This window comes from Crocuta crocuta, unplaced genomic scaffold (genome assembly GCF_008692635.1).
Source record: "Crocuta crocuta isolate KB4526 unplaced genomic scaffold, BGI_CrCroc_1.0 scaffold179, whole genome shotgun sequence".
Lineage (NCBI taxonomy): Eukaryota > Metazoa > Chordata > Mammalia > Carnivora > Hyaenidae > Crocuta > Crocuta crocuta.
The window spans coordinates 1,110,531-1,121,930 of NW_027551568.1; the positions used below are offsets into that span (position 1 = coordinate 1,110,531).

At 58.2% G+C, this 11,400-nt stretch overlaps 1 protein-coding gene, 1 long non-coding RNA gene and 1 other non-coding gene across 3 annotated transcripts in view; 2 read left to right on the forward strand and 1 right to left on the reverse strand.

Annotated features, from left to right (window-relative positions):
• NSD2 (nuclear receptor binding SET domain protein 2) overlaps nucleotides 1-11,169 on the forward strand; it is a 54,729-nt gene extending 43,560 nt beyond the window's left edge. The window contains exons 16-21 of the mRNA XM_077750586.1: nucleotides 807-1,076; nucleotides 1,910-2,026; nucleotides 7,834-7,975; nucleotides 8,127-8,233; nucleotides 9,125-9,329; nucleotides 10,030-11,169. Coding sequence (XP_077606712.1) covers nucleotides 807-1,076; nucleotides 1,910-2,026; nucleotides 7,834-7,975; nucleotides 8,127-8,233; nucleotides 9,125-9,329; nucleotides 10,030-10,301 — 1,113 coding nt within the window. The 3' untranslated portion in view covers nucleotides 10,302-11,169. The remainder of the gene's footprint in view (nucleotides 1-806; nucleotides 1,077-1,909; nucleotides 2,027-7,833; nucleotides 7,976-8,126; nucleotides 8,234-9,124; nucleotides 9,330-10,029) is intronic.
• On the reverse strand, nucleotides 3,760-6,206 carry LOC144220350 (uncharacterized). The gene is made up of 4 exons (XR_013331706.1): nucleotides 6,018-6,206; nucleotides 5,571-5,724; nucleotides 4,945-5,026; nucleotides 3,760-4,087 (listed from the first exon to the last, which is right to left on the reverse strand). It is a non-coding gene; the product is annotated as an uncharacterized LOC144220350 (long non-coding RNA).
• Nucleotides 7,600-7,724, forward strand: LOC144220391 (small Cajal body-specific RNA 23). The gene has a single exon (XR_013331720.1).
• Nucleotides 11,170-11,400: the final 231 nt, after the last annotated feature.

Sequence of the window (11,400 nt, forward strand, 5' to 3'; positions counted from 1 at the left end):
AGAGCTGGAGACAAAGCGGTGCTCCCGCCTCAGAGGGCGTGGGAACCGTGCGGGCGGCTGTGCTGCCTCTGTTGAGGCCAGGCGTCCCCGCAGGGATCCTGGGCCCCCCCAGTCCCAGAGAGGTCCAGAGAGGGGAGCGGTCCGGGTGCTGCTCACGGCCACGGCGCTTGGTGAGCCAGCGTCACCGGGTCCTGCCCCCCAGGGCGTGGCATCTCAGCACAGCACGCCTGTGCACGTGAGGGAGGCCTCCTCTGGGGGATTTTCTCAGGGGTGAGTTCACGGAAACGGAGCTACTGGGTCAAAGAGTTTGGGACCCGAGGGTTCCTGAGGCGGGTGTTCAGGTCACGCCTCCGTGTTGCGCTGTCCCGGCCCGGCGGTGAGGGGGGGCTGGCTTCTACCACGTTTCCCCTTGCGTCACTGGTCTCTGCCTCAGCTTCTCTTTGTCCCTCTCCATGGCGTCGCTGTTGGGTTGCTCTCGTTCTGTCCCCATGAACCACAAGTCTGCGACGGCAGAGCCTGCGCTGCCGCCCTGGTTGCCCGCCCGTGGGTCCCCAGCTGCAGGGACCCTGCGCCGTGCTCAGCGCGCGCGCGTGCGCCTCCCTTCTGGCAGCCTGGCTGGACGAGCGAGAACGAGGAACAGGAAGCGATGGGCGCGGTGCGGGCCACAGTGCACCCGCCTCCGGAGCTCCCAGGTCCCAGGCTGGCCTGCGGGGTATGGGCCGTGGCCCCCACCACCCCCTGTGATGCGTGGGGAACGGCGGGAGACCGGGCGCTTGCTCTCTGACGCGCCCTCATGTCCCCGGCAGGTGAACAAGCCGTACGGGAAAGTCCAGATCTACACGGCGGACATCTCTGAGATCCCCAAGTGCAACTGTAAGCCCACAGACGAGAACCCCTGTGGCTTCGACTCCGAGTGCCTGAACCGGATGCTGATGTTCGAGTGCCACCCGCAGGTGTGCCCCGCAGGCGAGCACTGCCAGAACCAGCACTTCACCAAGCGCCAGTACCCCGAGACCAAGGTCGTCAAGACCGCTGGCAAAGGGTGGGGCCTGGTGGCCAAGCGGGACATCAGGAAGGTGTGTGCCGAGCCCCTTTCTTGCTTTTAAGAGATCGAGGCTCAGCTGGTGGCTCAGACTCAGATTTGTGTAGTACGCTTTTGTAGTCCCATAAGAGTGGGGTTTTTTAAAGTCCGAGTTAGTACACCGGTGTCGTAAAACGTTCCATGACGGTCTAGCAAAGTAACTTGTGCAGGGCCCTGACGCCGCGCCTCCACTTGGCATTTTGGTGGTTGCTCTATGACACGGAAGACCGTGAAGGAGCCCTGCCCGGGCCGAGCGGCCGTTCCACCTGGCACAGCGCGGGACCAGGTCGTCATCGAGGCCACACACAGGCCGCCTGTGTCCCAGGCTGAGCGGCCAGGTGTGCTCGCGAAGGAGAGAAGCAACCGGAACTGCTCGCGAGGCCAGGCCATGGCGGGGGGTGGGGGCAGCCTCAGACCCCAGGTCTAGTCCAGGGGCCAATCCTGGGCGAGAGCGGCTGCTCTGAAACGCACACAGTCCCTGTTGTCTGGTCCCACTGCCTGCCTGGGCAGTCAGTCCCTCCGGACTCTTGCCGTGTGGACTCTGCCAGGAAGGCGAACCGCGGCTGCCAGCTGTGTGGAAGTGAGGGGTGCGCTGCCAGGGTGCCCAGAGGCGGTTCCCGCAGGAAGCAAGAGTTAGGGTATTGCTCTGGGAAGGACACTGGGGTGAACTGTTCCTTGACAGCCTGTGTATGGAGTCGTTTGGAGAGACTTGAACTCGCAGGGACTTGGGAAGACTCGCCCCGGACGGCACTGTGACGTGTGCACGCGGTCCAGGCTCCTGCACCCAGAGCCCGTTGTTTCTCACGGTCGTGCTCTTCTGCCTTCCAGGGAGAGTTCGTGAACGAGTACGTCGGTGAGCTGATTGACGAGGAGGAGTGCATGGCCAGGATCAAGCACGCTCATGAGAACGACATCACGCACTTCTACATGCTCACCATAGACAAGGTAGTGCTGCCCGCTCTTCCCAGGGCTCACCTGGGCCTGGCACCTTCTACACACTCACCACAGACAGGGCGTCCTGAGGGCCACAGTGTCTTCTGGCAGCCATGGGGAGGCCTGTCTGCATGTGTCCTGCTGGCGCGTGCAGAAAGCACCAAACAGTCGGACTAAGGGTCAGTAAAAAGTGGAGAAAAGCGCAGATTAGGAGAGTTACACGTTTTTGGCTGGAGCACACGTCAGCTAGAGGGACCGACGTCCTCGGCGGGAGGGGGGCAGCATGGCTCGGGCACCAGTGGGGACGAACGGAGGAAGGCGCATGTGGGATGCTCGCGGGTTGGCTCATGCCCGCTGGTGACGGCCCTTCCCGGGATCTGCGCGGCACGCTGGTCCGGCCCCAGGAGCAGCCTGCTTGATGCCCGAGTGCCGTGTGCAGGAAAGGCGGACGCCACACGTGTGTCCACTGCTTGCCCTTAAGCCCACATCTAGCAGGAACACGTGGCCACTTTGGAGGATGGTTGGAAACGAGATAGAAGATGATCACACACCTAACAATTTTAATAACTCAGTGATGAGGTCTGTGGAGCAGCCATGGTAGAGATTAGGATGGTCCCAGGGACCTTGTAGGGTCGTCCCCAGGGAGGCCTGGGGCCCCCACGAGGAGATGAGGGACATGCCACAGTCCGTGTGCGCTTCCTGCCAAGATCCTAACCCTTAGGGCTGGGAGCCGGGACGGTGCGCCCTGCAGGCTGTGCGGAAGCCCCCCACGGACATGGTGCTGTTCCTGGGGTTCCGTGTCCCGGCGCTGACGGTGTCTGTACAGGGAGCTCCTCGTGGGCAGCGTGTGATGTGTCGGGGGTTCGAGTGTCCAAGGAACTCAATTGCAGAGGCTGAGGGGGAGGAGCGCGTGTGCAAACATGTACGCATGTGGAAGCGTGCGCGTCTGTGTGACAGGTGACACGGAGAAAGCAATGTGGGAAAACGTCAGTAGTCCGTGCGTCTGAGTGAAGGCATGCTGGCATCCGTTGTAGTAATCTGGTTTTCTTCCCGTAAGTTAAAAAATTTTTAAGGTAAAGGAATTGGTTAGAAAGGTGAAGGGCTCGCCCTGCAGAGGGGCGGGGCTTCCCCTGGGCCTGTTGGGGTGGGGGGGCTTCTGGAGGGTGCAGGGCTGGCAGACCCCACGGCTGGCCAACAGGGACCCCGTGGTACAGAAGTAGCAGAAAACAAGAATGCCCAGCTGCTGACGAGGGAGAACTGAGTGTCCACAACAGCTGTGTAGGGTGGCGGGTGAGGGACAGGGAGCCCGCTTCGCGGAAGCAGGGGTCCCCACGTGCAGCTTCCTGGGGGCCAACCCCCACGTGGGGACCGCTGCCACGGCCTGCTCGGGGGCCCGGCGGGTAGCAGGAGCTGAGGCGCCTGCGTAGGCCCCTCAGAGGGCTGTGGTCCTAGGGCAGGGGCCCAAAAACCTGGCCCAGGGGGAACGGATTTATGTTTCCCTCTGCCCTCCCCCTCCCTTTCTGGCGGTAGTGGTGAGGGAAGTTATTTTATTTGAAGTTTACCATTTAAAATGTGTCTTACCATGTTTTGGAGTCTAAATGTGAACTACCTGTATGTTGTAAGAAATACCAAGTTGACCATTTAACACGCAAATTGGTCCCTGAAATTATTGAACCCTAATAATTCATGTAGGGTCCCTGGCTGAAGAAAAAGTTAAAGCCAATGACACACGAGAGACACTTAAATAACTCGTACCTCACATCCTCGCTGTTGCTATAAAAACAGCAGAAGTCCCACTTCAACGTTTACAGAGCACCGTCGAACAAGGTCTCCGTGAGCAGACCTTCACAAAGTCTTCGCTTCTGGTGAGAATCAGAAGTAGTCAGACTGAAGCCTGACAACAAGCATTGACGGTGTTAGAAACGGCTGAAGCCATTAAAGGAGATGTGGCGATCACGCCTCAAACCAAGAGCTAACACACAGTTGAGATGAGCCCGGAAGGCAGCCGAGAAGACGCTGGGCAACCACAGGGCAAATGGCTGGAGCGGAAGCCGGGATCAGAGAGGCTGTCGGCTGCGGCACAGGAAAAGGAAAAGATGAAAACTTTGTCAGAGAGGCCAGGAGACACAGAAGGTAGAAATGTTTAGTAGATGCTGTGGAAGCAAAGACGAGAACGGGGGCAAAGGTCATGTGGGAAAAGGATTTTCTGGAATCAGATAAAACTGACAAGTTTTGACCAGGATGACTAAGAATAAACATATACCCAGAGACGCTATTAAAAATCCAAAAGTAGCAAACACGGGTAGTAGAGACGGCAACAACTGAAAGCAGAAGAGAGAAGAGCATGTTCCAGGAGCAACAGCCAGACATTCGGACTCCTCCACATGTGACAGTGGCCAGAAGACGCAGCACAGAGTGGCAGGCGGTAGCCCCTGACCCACAGTCAAGTACCACTGAGGAAAAAGTGAGCTTCAGAAGTGACCTGCGAGACGCAAGCAGGTGTGGTGCGCAAGCAAGTCCACAGTGGGCACACCTGTACAGGCCTGGCCAGCTGGCATTGTGCCGAACTGTGGCGGTGACTGCTGGGCAGGAGGGGCTGTGGTGTCAGCAGGGCACACTGATGGTCAGAAGTGGTGGCATGAAGCCAGTGTGAGCTGCTTGTTTTGTGTGGATGCAGGGGTGAGAGCTCATTAATTTTATACTTTGGCAAAGTATACATGTTAAACTTACACTGGAAGTTACTAAATGGATAGAAATGGAAGGTGTGACTTCCAGGTCATTGATGAGTAGCAAGGGGCATAAAGAAAAGTAGACAGTGAGGTAGGAGGGAGGTAAAAAGAGAAAAGAGGGTAATTAGCTCTGTTGATTGTGCATCCAACTCATGATTTCAGCTCAGGTCGTGATCCCAGAGTCATGGGTTCAAGGCTTACATCAGGCTCCATGATGAGTGTGGAGGCTGCTTGGGATTCTCTCGATTCTCTCTCTCTCTTCTCCCCCTCTCCTTTGTTCTCTCTAAAGAAACAAAACAAAACAAAAAGCAAAACAAACAAAAAAAAAAAACAAACCATGGCTGAGACCCAAAAATACATTTATGGCAATGATCACAATAAATGTAAATGGCTTAATTTATAAGATTAAGGTTTAGATTGGCTAAAATACAGGAATCTGATTTGAAACTCTGTGACTCACGTAATAATAAGCCAGCAGGCTGAGCGTGCTTGAGGTATCATTCCTGATAGGAGTAAAGGAACAGCGAAGGGCAGCCCAGGTCACCTCTCACCGGAGCTGGCAACTCCGGGAGCAAGTGGCACTGGTCATGTGGGGTCCCTGAGGCCATGGTGGTGGGCCTGTGGGTGCCACACACGGCTGGAAATGCCAGGCTGTTTATGAAGGGTGGTCGGGAGGACAAAACGTCCAACGTGACAGGAAAGTTGTAATGAAAAGCACATTACTTCACAGTGAAAGGATTAGGAGGCCGCCCACAAGCAGAACAGGCTGGTAGGTTAGACTTGTGCCCTGCGTATCATTCTGTCTGTAAAAAAAGGAATTAACTCACCTATTTAGAGATTCCCAAATTGGTCCATAAATTGGTTGCCACATCCCTCGTGGGGCAACAGTGAGGGAGGCCGGGAGAGGCCAGGGAGGCCAGTCTGCTGTGCGTGTGCCTCCTGGGCAGAGGGAGGGGCCCTGGGCAGATAGACAAACTCTGCCTGAAAGAACAACACAGTTAATGAGGGAACTGAAGTCAACACACAACTTTAGCAGTTAGCAAACAGTACAACACGCACACTCGTGTGCACGCACACACACATACACAGGTGTCCTGTACTTTCCAAAGACACACTCCCTCCCCCACCCCCCACCCAGGCCCCGACCAGTGATGGGGCAGAGGGAGTGGGCTTGGGGCCCACGGGCAGGGGCAGGGGCCCCCCACCCCCCACCCCATCCCCGGGAGAGCAGGGGCCTTCCCAGCCCAGGACTGACTGACAGGAGGAAGGCACACCTGTGGTCGCTTTCACGCGTGCCGAGGAATCCACTGAGGCCATGTAAGCCCGCTCCCTCCCAATGAAAACTCGGAAACCAGGAGAAGTTTCTTCCTGTTTGGCGAAGCTGCGAACACCTGCACCTGACTTGGGGCCTGAGACGCCTCGGGAAGGGATGGGAGCCTGCAGCCGCTGCTCCCAATTCTGGACGCGGCGACGCAGGGGAAGGCTCACGGAGGCCAAGGGCATGGGTGTCNGTGAGAGGGTACAAATGAACAAGACACGGCTATTTCTGGTAGAGAGAGGAAATGTCACGATGTGCGTCTTCCCAAATGTAAGATTGCCGTGATGTCCAAGCAAATGTTAACAACTTAAAAGTAAACGTTGACGGGCCATCTAGAGCCCATGCAGAGGGCCAAGTCTGCAGGACTGAACGGCGCTCGCTCCCGTTCCGTGGCTTACCCTCCATGGCTTACCCGTGAATGTGTGGCCCAGTCCCAGCGGCAGGTGATGGGGCAGTGTGCCCCCTCACTGTGCTCATGAGAGTAGGTCTTCCAGATGCAGTAAGGAGCCAGGAAACAAGAGGTCTCCTGCATAACTTAGAGGAGGCTGTGCAAGGCTGGCCACAGACCCCGAGCGCATCGCATAGAGTGAAAGATGAACAAAGACAGTTAGGAAAAGTGGGCAAGTTTTGAGTGAGAAAAGGTACTAACTATAAAGTTAAAAATCAAGTGTTTGCCTAGGAGAAAGACTTGACACCTAGTTCCTGAGGGTCTGGTGTCCAGAATGTATGTATGTGTACACACACACACACACACACAGGGAGCTGCAGGTCACCAGGTTGCCCACGGGTGCAATCCTGCATGCCCTCAGCCTGGACGTGTGCCCTGGAAAGTGTGGGTGGCCGGGGCTGCGCCGTGGTAAGGATACACTGGGCAGGAGGTTAAGGGGCCCTGACCCGGTGGGAAAGGGCACCCTGCAGAGCAAGCCCACTCTGGTCACATTTCCTGTATCGAAAGGAACAGCTGGTGTGGGTGTAGATTAAGTGTGTGTGCACATTCACCCCTTTCACACAGCTTTGCGCAAACCCACGGCCACAGTGCCGTCCGTGTGTGCCTGATCCTAAGTGCCCTGCCCCCCTGTGTATCTCTCACCTCGACTGCCCCCCTCACAGGGCAGGGACCTCCAGGCTGCACTGTCCCCGTTCCTGGACGGTGACCGCATGCGCACCGGTACCGTCAAGGGCTTGGCCCCGGGACAGGACACAATGTCTGCGTAATTGTGGTTTTCACTGGTGCCAGGCGACTCTAATCCACACCCTTCCTGCCGCCACCACGTGTGGTCAGGTTTCGTCGTCCTTTCCTCTGCGTTTCCTCCGCTGCTTGGGAGCGCGGACGCCTCGCCGAGTGCTTGTGCGTCTGGGTTCGCTCTTCGGGGACTGTGTGTTTCTGTCGTTCGCCCATTTTGGAACTAGGTTCCTGTTCGTGTCCACTGGTGGGAGTCTCTGGCGGCCGCCGGTGGTGACCTTCCTTCCCCTCCTGGCTTGTCTGTCACCTGCTGGCTGCCGTTGGGGAGCGCCCGCCGGCCGCCCCTTCCTCACCAGCACTCACTGGGGCTTGGTCCTCGCCACGTGGTCCTGACCTGCCCTCCGTGAGTGAGAGAAACGGGACTGGCTTGGGGGTGTCCTGTCTGAGTGGACACGGGAGACCACGGTTCCCAGTACAACACTGTCGGCCAGGCTGCGAGCCGGGGAAAGTTCCTTTTAAAGGAGGGCGTGACGGCTAAGGGCTGCCCCCGTGTCTAAATGCTGCTTCAAACTCGAGTTGTACCTTACAGGACCGGATAATTGATGCCGGCCCCAAAGGAAACTACTCCCGATTCATGAACCACAGCTGCCAGCCCAACTGTGAGACCCTCAAGTGGACGGTGAACGGGGACACTCGCGTGGGCCTGTTTGCCGTGTGTGACATCCCCGCAGGTATGACACCTCCGCAGGCTCCCCTGACGCCACGAGGCTGGAGGGAGGCGGGCAAGTGGCCGTGACATCCGTGTGGGCACAGGCGAGTAGCAGTGTGCACTGTGGACCTAACGAAAGTGTTTCCAGGGTGGCGTGTCTCTTCTCTCCTTAGGGACAGAGCTGACCTTTAACTACAACCTCGACTGTTTGGGTAACGAGAAGACAGTCTGTCGGTGCGGGGCCTCCAACTGCAGCGGGTTCCTTGGGGACAGACCAAAGGTAAGGTCGCGGACGCCAGCCTTCCCGACGTCTGCGCGCACGTCCGTCCCCTCTTCCAGGTTGACGGGTAGCTGTGGCGGGCACGAGGGCTCTCCGGGGGGCACGCCCCACCGCGGCCGGAAGCCTGCAGCCAGAGCGCTGTCTGAGCCGAGCTCCCTCTGGCGGTTCCCAACCGGCCTCGGCGTTCTTGGCTGGTGGGCTTGTTCCTCTCACCCCCGGCTTGATCTTCACGGGGCCTCCTCGCTGTCTCTGCCTCCCTTCCTCTTCTCACGAGGACGCCGGTCATTCTGGGTTAAGGGCCTGCCCTGCCCCAGTGGCACCTCATCCTAACGTGTTACACCGGATGCATCAACACCGTTTCCAAGCCACTTCCTGTTCCGAGATTCTGAATGGGAATCAAAGGGGCAGGTCGTGAATTTGGGCCCAATGAACGTGCCTGCCTGGGCCCCAAACACTGGGGGAATCACAGGCATCTGGCCCGGGGTGGCGGTGTCCGCGGCACCTGCCGCTTCAGCCAAGGGAAGGATTTTGCTTCTCCCACTCACCATGCGGTTCTTATGGGAAAGGGCTAAGGGTGCACCCCGTGGGGGCGTGTGCCCCCCCCGGCAGGTCTGGGGGGCTGCTGAGAGCTGCTGCTGCAGAGGCTTCCGGTGAGGCTGGTCTTACCTGCCGCGCTCCGCACTCCTCCACGGAGCAGAAGAGGAGCGTGCGGGTTGGGGGCCCCCCGGGCGTGCTCCTCGTCCTCGCGCCGGCTTCTCCCAGCGAAAGCGTGTCCACAGTCCCCCAGATGCACACACCTGCCCCGCGGCTGTGGTCTCTCTCCGTGGTTCCTTCTGTTACTGCTTCCGTCCGTGCGGGTCTTGTAAGCACACCGTGTTTCTTTCTCTCCAGACCTCAACATCCCTTTCTTCAGAGGAAAAGGGCAAAAAGACCAAGAAAAGAACGAGGAGGCGGAGAACCAGAGGCGAAGGGAAGAAGGAATCTGAGGACGAGTGTTTCCGCTGTGGGGACGGCGGCCAGCTGGTGCTGTGTGACCGCAAGTCCTGCACCAAGGCCTATCACCTGTCGTGCCTGGGTCTGGGCAAGCGGCCCTTCGGTGGGTGAGCGGGGCCCCTCGGTGGCCTTTGGCGGGGGGCGGTCCCTTTTGATGGCTCCCCTCCTGGTCACAGACTCGCTGGCGACTCCGGAAGCGGGGCCCGCCCCAGGGAGGCCTGCGCATGGAGACAGGGTCTGTGGCAGGCACGGCTGGGAAGCCCCTCGGACTGGCCCGAGCGGGGGCTGGAGCGCGGGAAGAAGCGTTGGCTCCAGGAGCAGAGCTCCGTCAGCCACGGCTGTCGTAGGAAGGGGACCCCCAGAGCCAGCCCGAAACGTGCAGGGCCGGGAGGGGGGACACAGGGTGGGCTCGGCCTTGTTCTCACAGCCTGGGTTTGGAGAGATTACAGGTATCGGTGTGAAATGTTAACTGTAGTCTCAGAAGTAAAACAGACCTTATCCAAACCAAAAGCTATACAAAGAAAAGTCAACATGTTTGAGTATAAAAGAAAAAGGATTATGTGCAAAAGACAACAAAGCAAGACTTTCTAGACAAATGCGAGAGCAGAGCGCGTGCAGGTGACGGGGTGCTATTCCCTGCTTAACAATCTGTTACGAAATAATGCTGGAAAGATCGAATCCCCAGTAGAAAACCGGTCCAGGACCCAGCGAGGTCACAGAGAGGCCAGAGCGCCAGCGGGACCCAGGAGCTGGGGGCACGNACGCTCCCGTCATTTCAGCTGACGACGTGTGTTCCGTTGCAGGCAAGTGGGAGTGCCCCTGGCATCACTGTGACGTGTGCGGCAGGCCTTCCACGTCCTTCTGCCACTTCTGCCCCAATTCGTTCTGCAAGCAGCACCAGGACGGGGCGGTCCTCGGCTCCACGCGGGACGGGCGGCCGTGCTGCCGCGAGCACGACCTGGGGGCCGCGCCGGCTCGGAGCGCCCAGACTGGGAAGCCCTTTCTGGAACCCAGCAAGTCCAAGGGGAAGAGAAAGAAAAGGAGGTGCTGGCGGAGGGTCACGGAAGGCAAATAGCGCCAGGCGGCGGCTCGGCCAGATCCAGGGGTAGAGGGCCACACAGGGTGGGGGCGGGAGGGGGGAACTGGCCCGGAGGACCCAGCTCGAAGCCGCGGAGGCCTCCGGGGAGGGAGCGCCTGTCCACCACTGAGCCATCCTCAGCAGCACCCGCTGCGTCTGCACTGATGAACCGTCTGAGCCGTGAGGTTCGGAAGGTTCCAGGACAAACCAGCCTTACTACACAGCATTACAGCTACACTTGAATTTCTGAGAATGTCAAGGTTCCCTCCCATTCTATTTTTGTAGGGTAAAGTTATAATTGGAAATTAATTGGCGTTTGAAATGTTTTTATCTCACCTGAAATGTAGAGAGTAGTATTTTTCTAAAGGGTCACTCCTACCTTTCACCTTAGTGGCGCTAACCGGGCCTGCTCACCTGTCTGCGTCGCCCAGGCGAGCCCAGGGTGGGGCCCGGGCAGGGACTCAGACCCCGGATTCCTTGCAAACTATCGTTTTGATCATTATTTTGCTCTTATGCAACAGCTGTATGCCCTGTTTTGTACTAATGTGAAATTTTTCCTCAAAATGCTTCTTTTCCATCCTAGTGAGGGGCCGGTCCCAGGAGAGGGGGTAGTGGTAGTGGTGTAAGCTGCCCCCGTAGTTTTGTCGGTCGTGGATGTGGACTGAATGGCGCCGCCGCACGGGCCCTGCGCGCTGGGGTCTCTCGGAGCGGCGGCTCCGGCCCGGGTCTGGCGCGGCTCCTGAACGCACTAGGTTCTTACCAGCACTGGGGGGAAGACTTTGTATATTTTTTTCATTTGGCTTTTCTTGACCAGTTTCTGGCTTTTATTCTCAATATATTTTTGCTAAACCTGTTTCACAAATCACCACCGGCTGAAATGTGTCTTTACTGACGTGGCCCTGAGCTCTCCCGGGGAAAGGAGCCAACTCGACGGGGCTGCGGCCCTGCGGTGAGCTTGTGTGAGGCGCTAGGTCCGCGGATCGGTTCTGTCCGGACGGCGCGTGCCCGTGGCCCGTGCTCTGCACCCGGGAGACGTGCTTTTCTGAAAACTGTTCTTTCGGGGTCTGAGGAGGGACCCAGAGTTTAGGACTGTCGC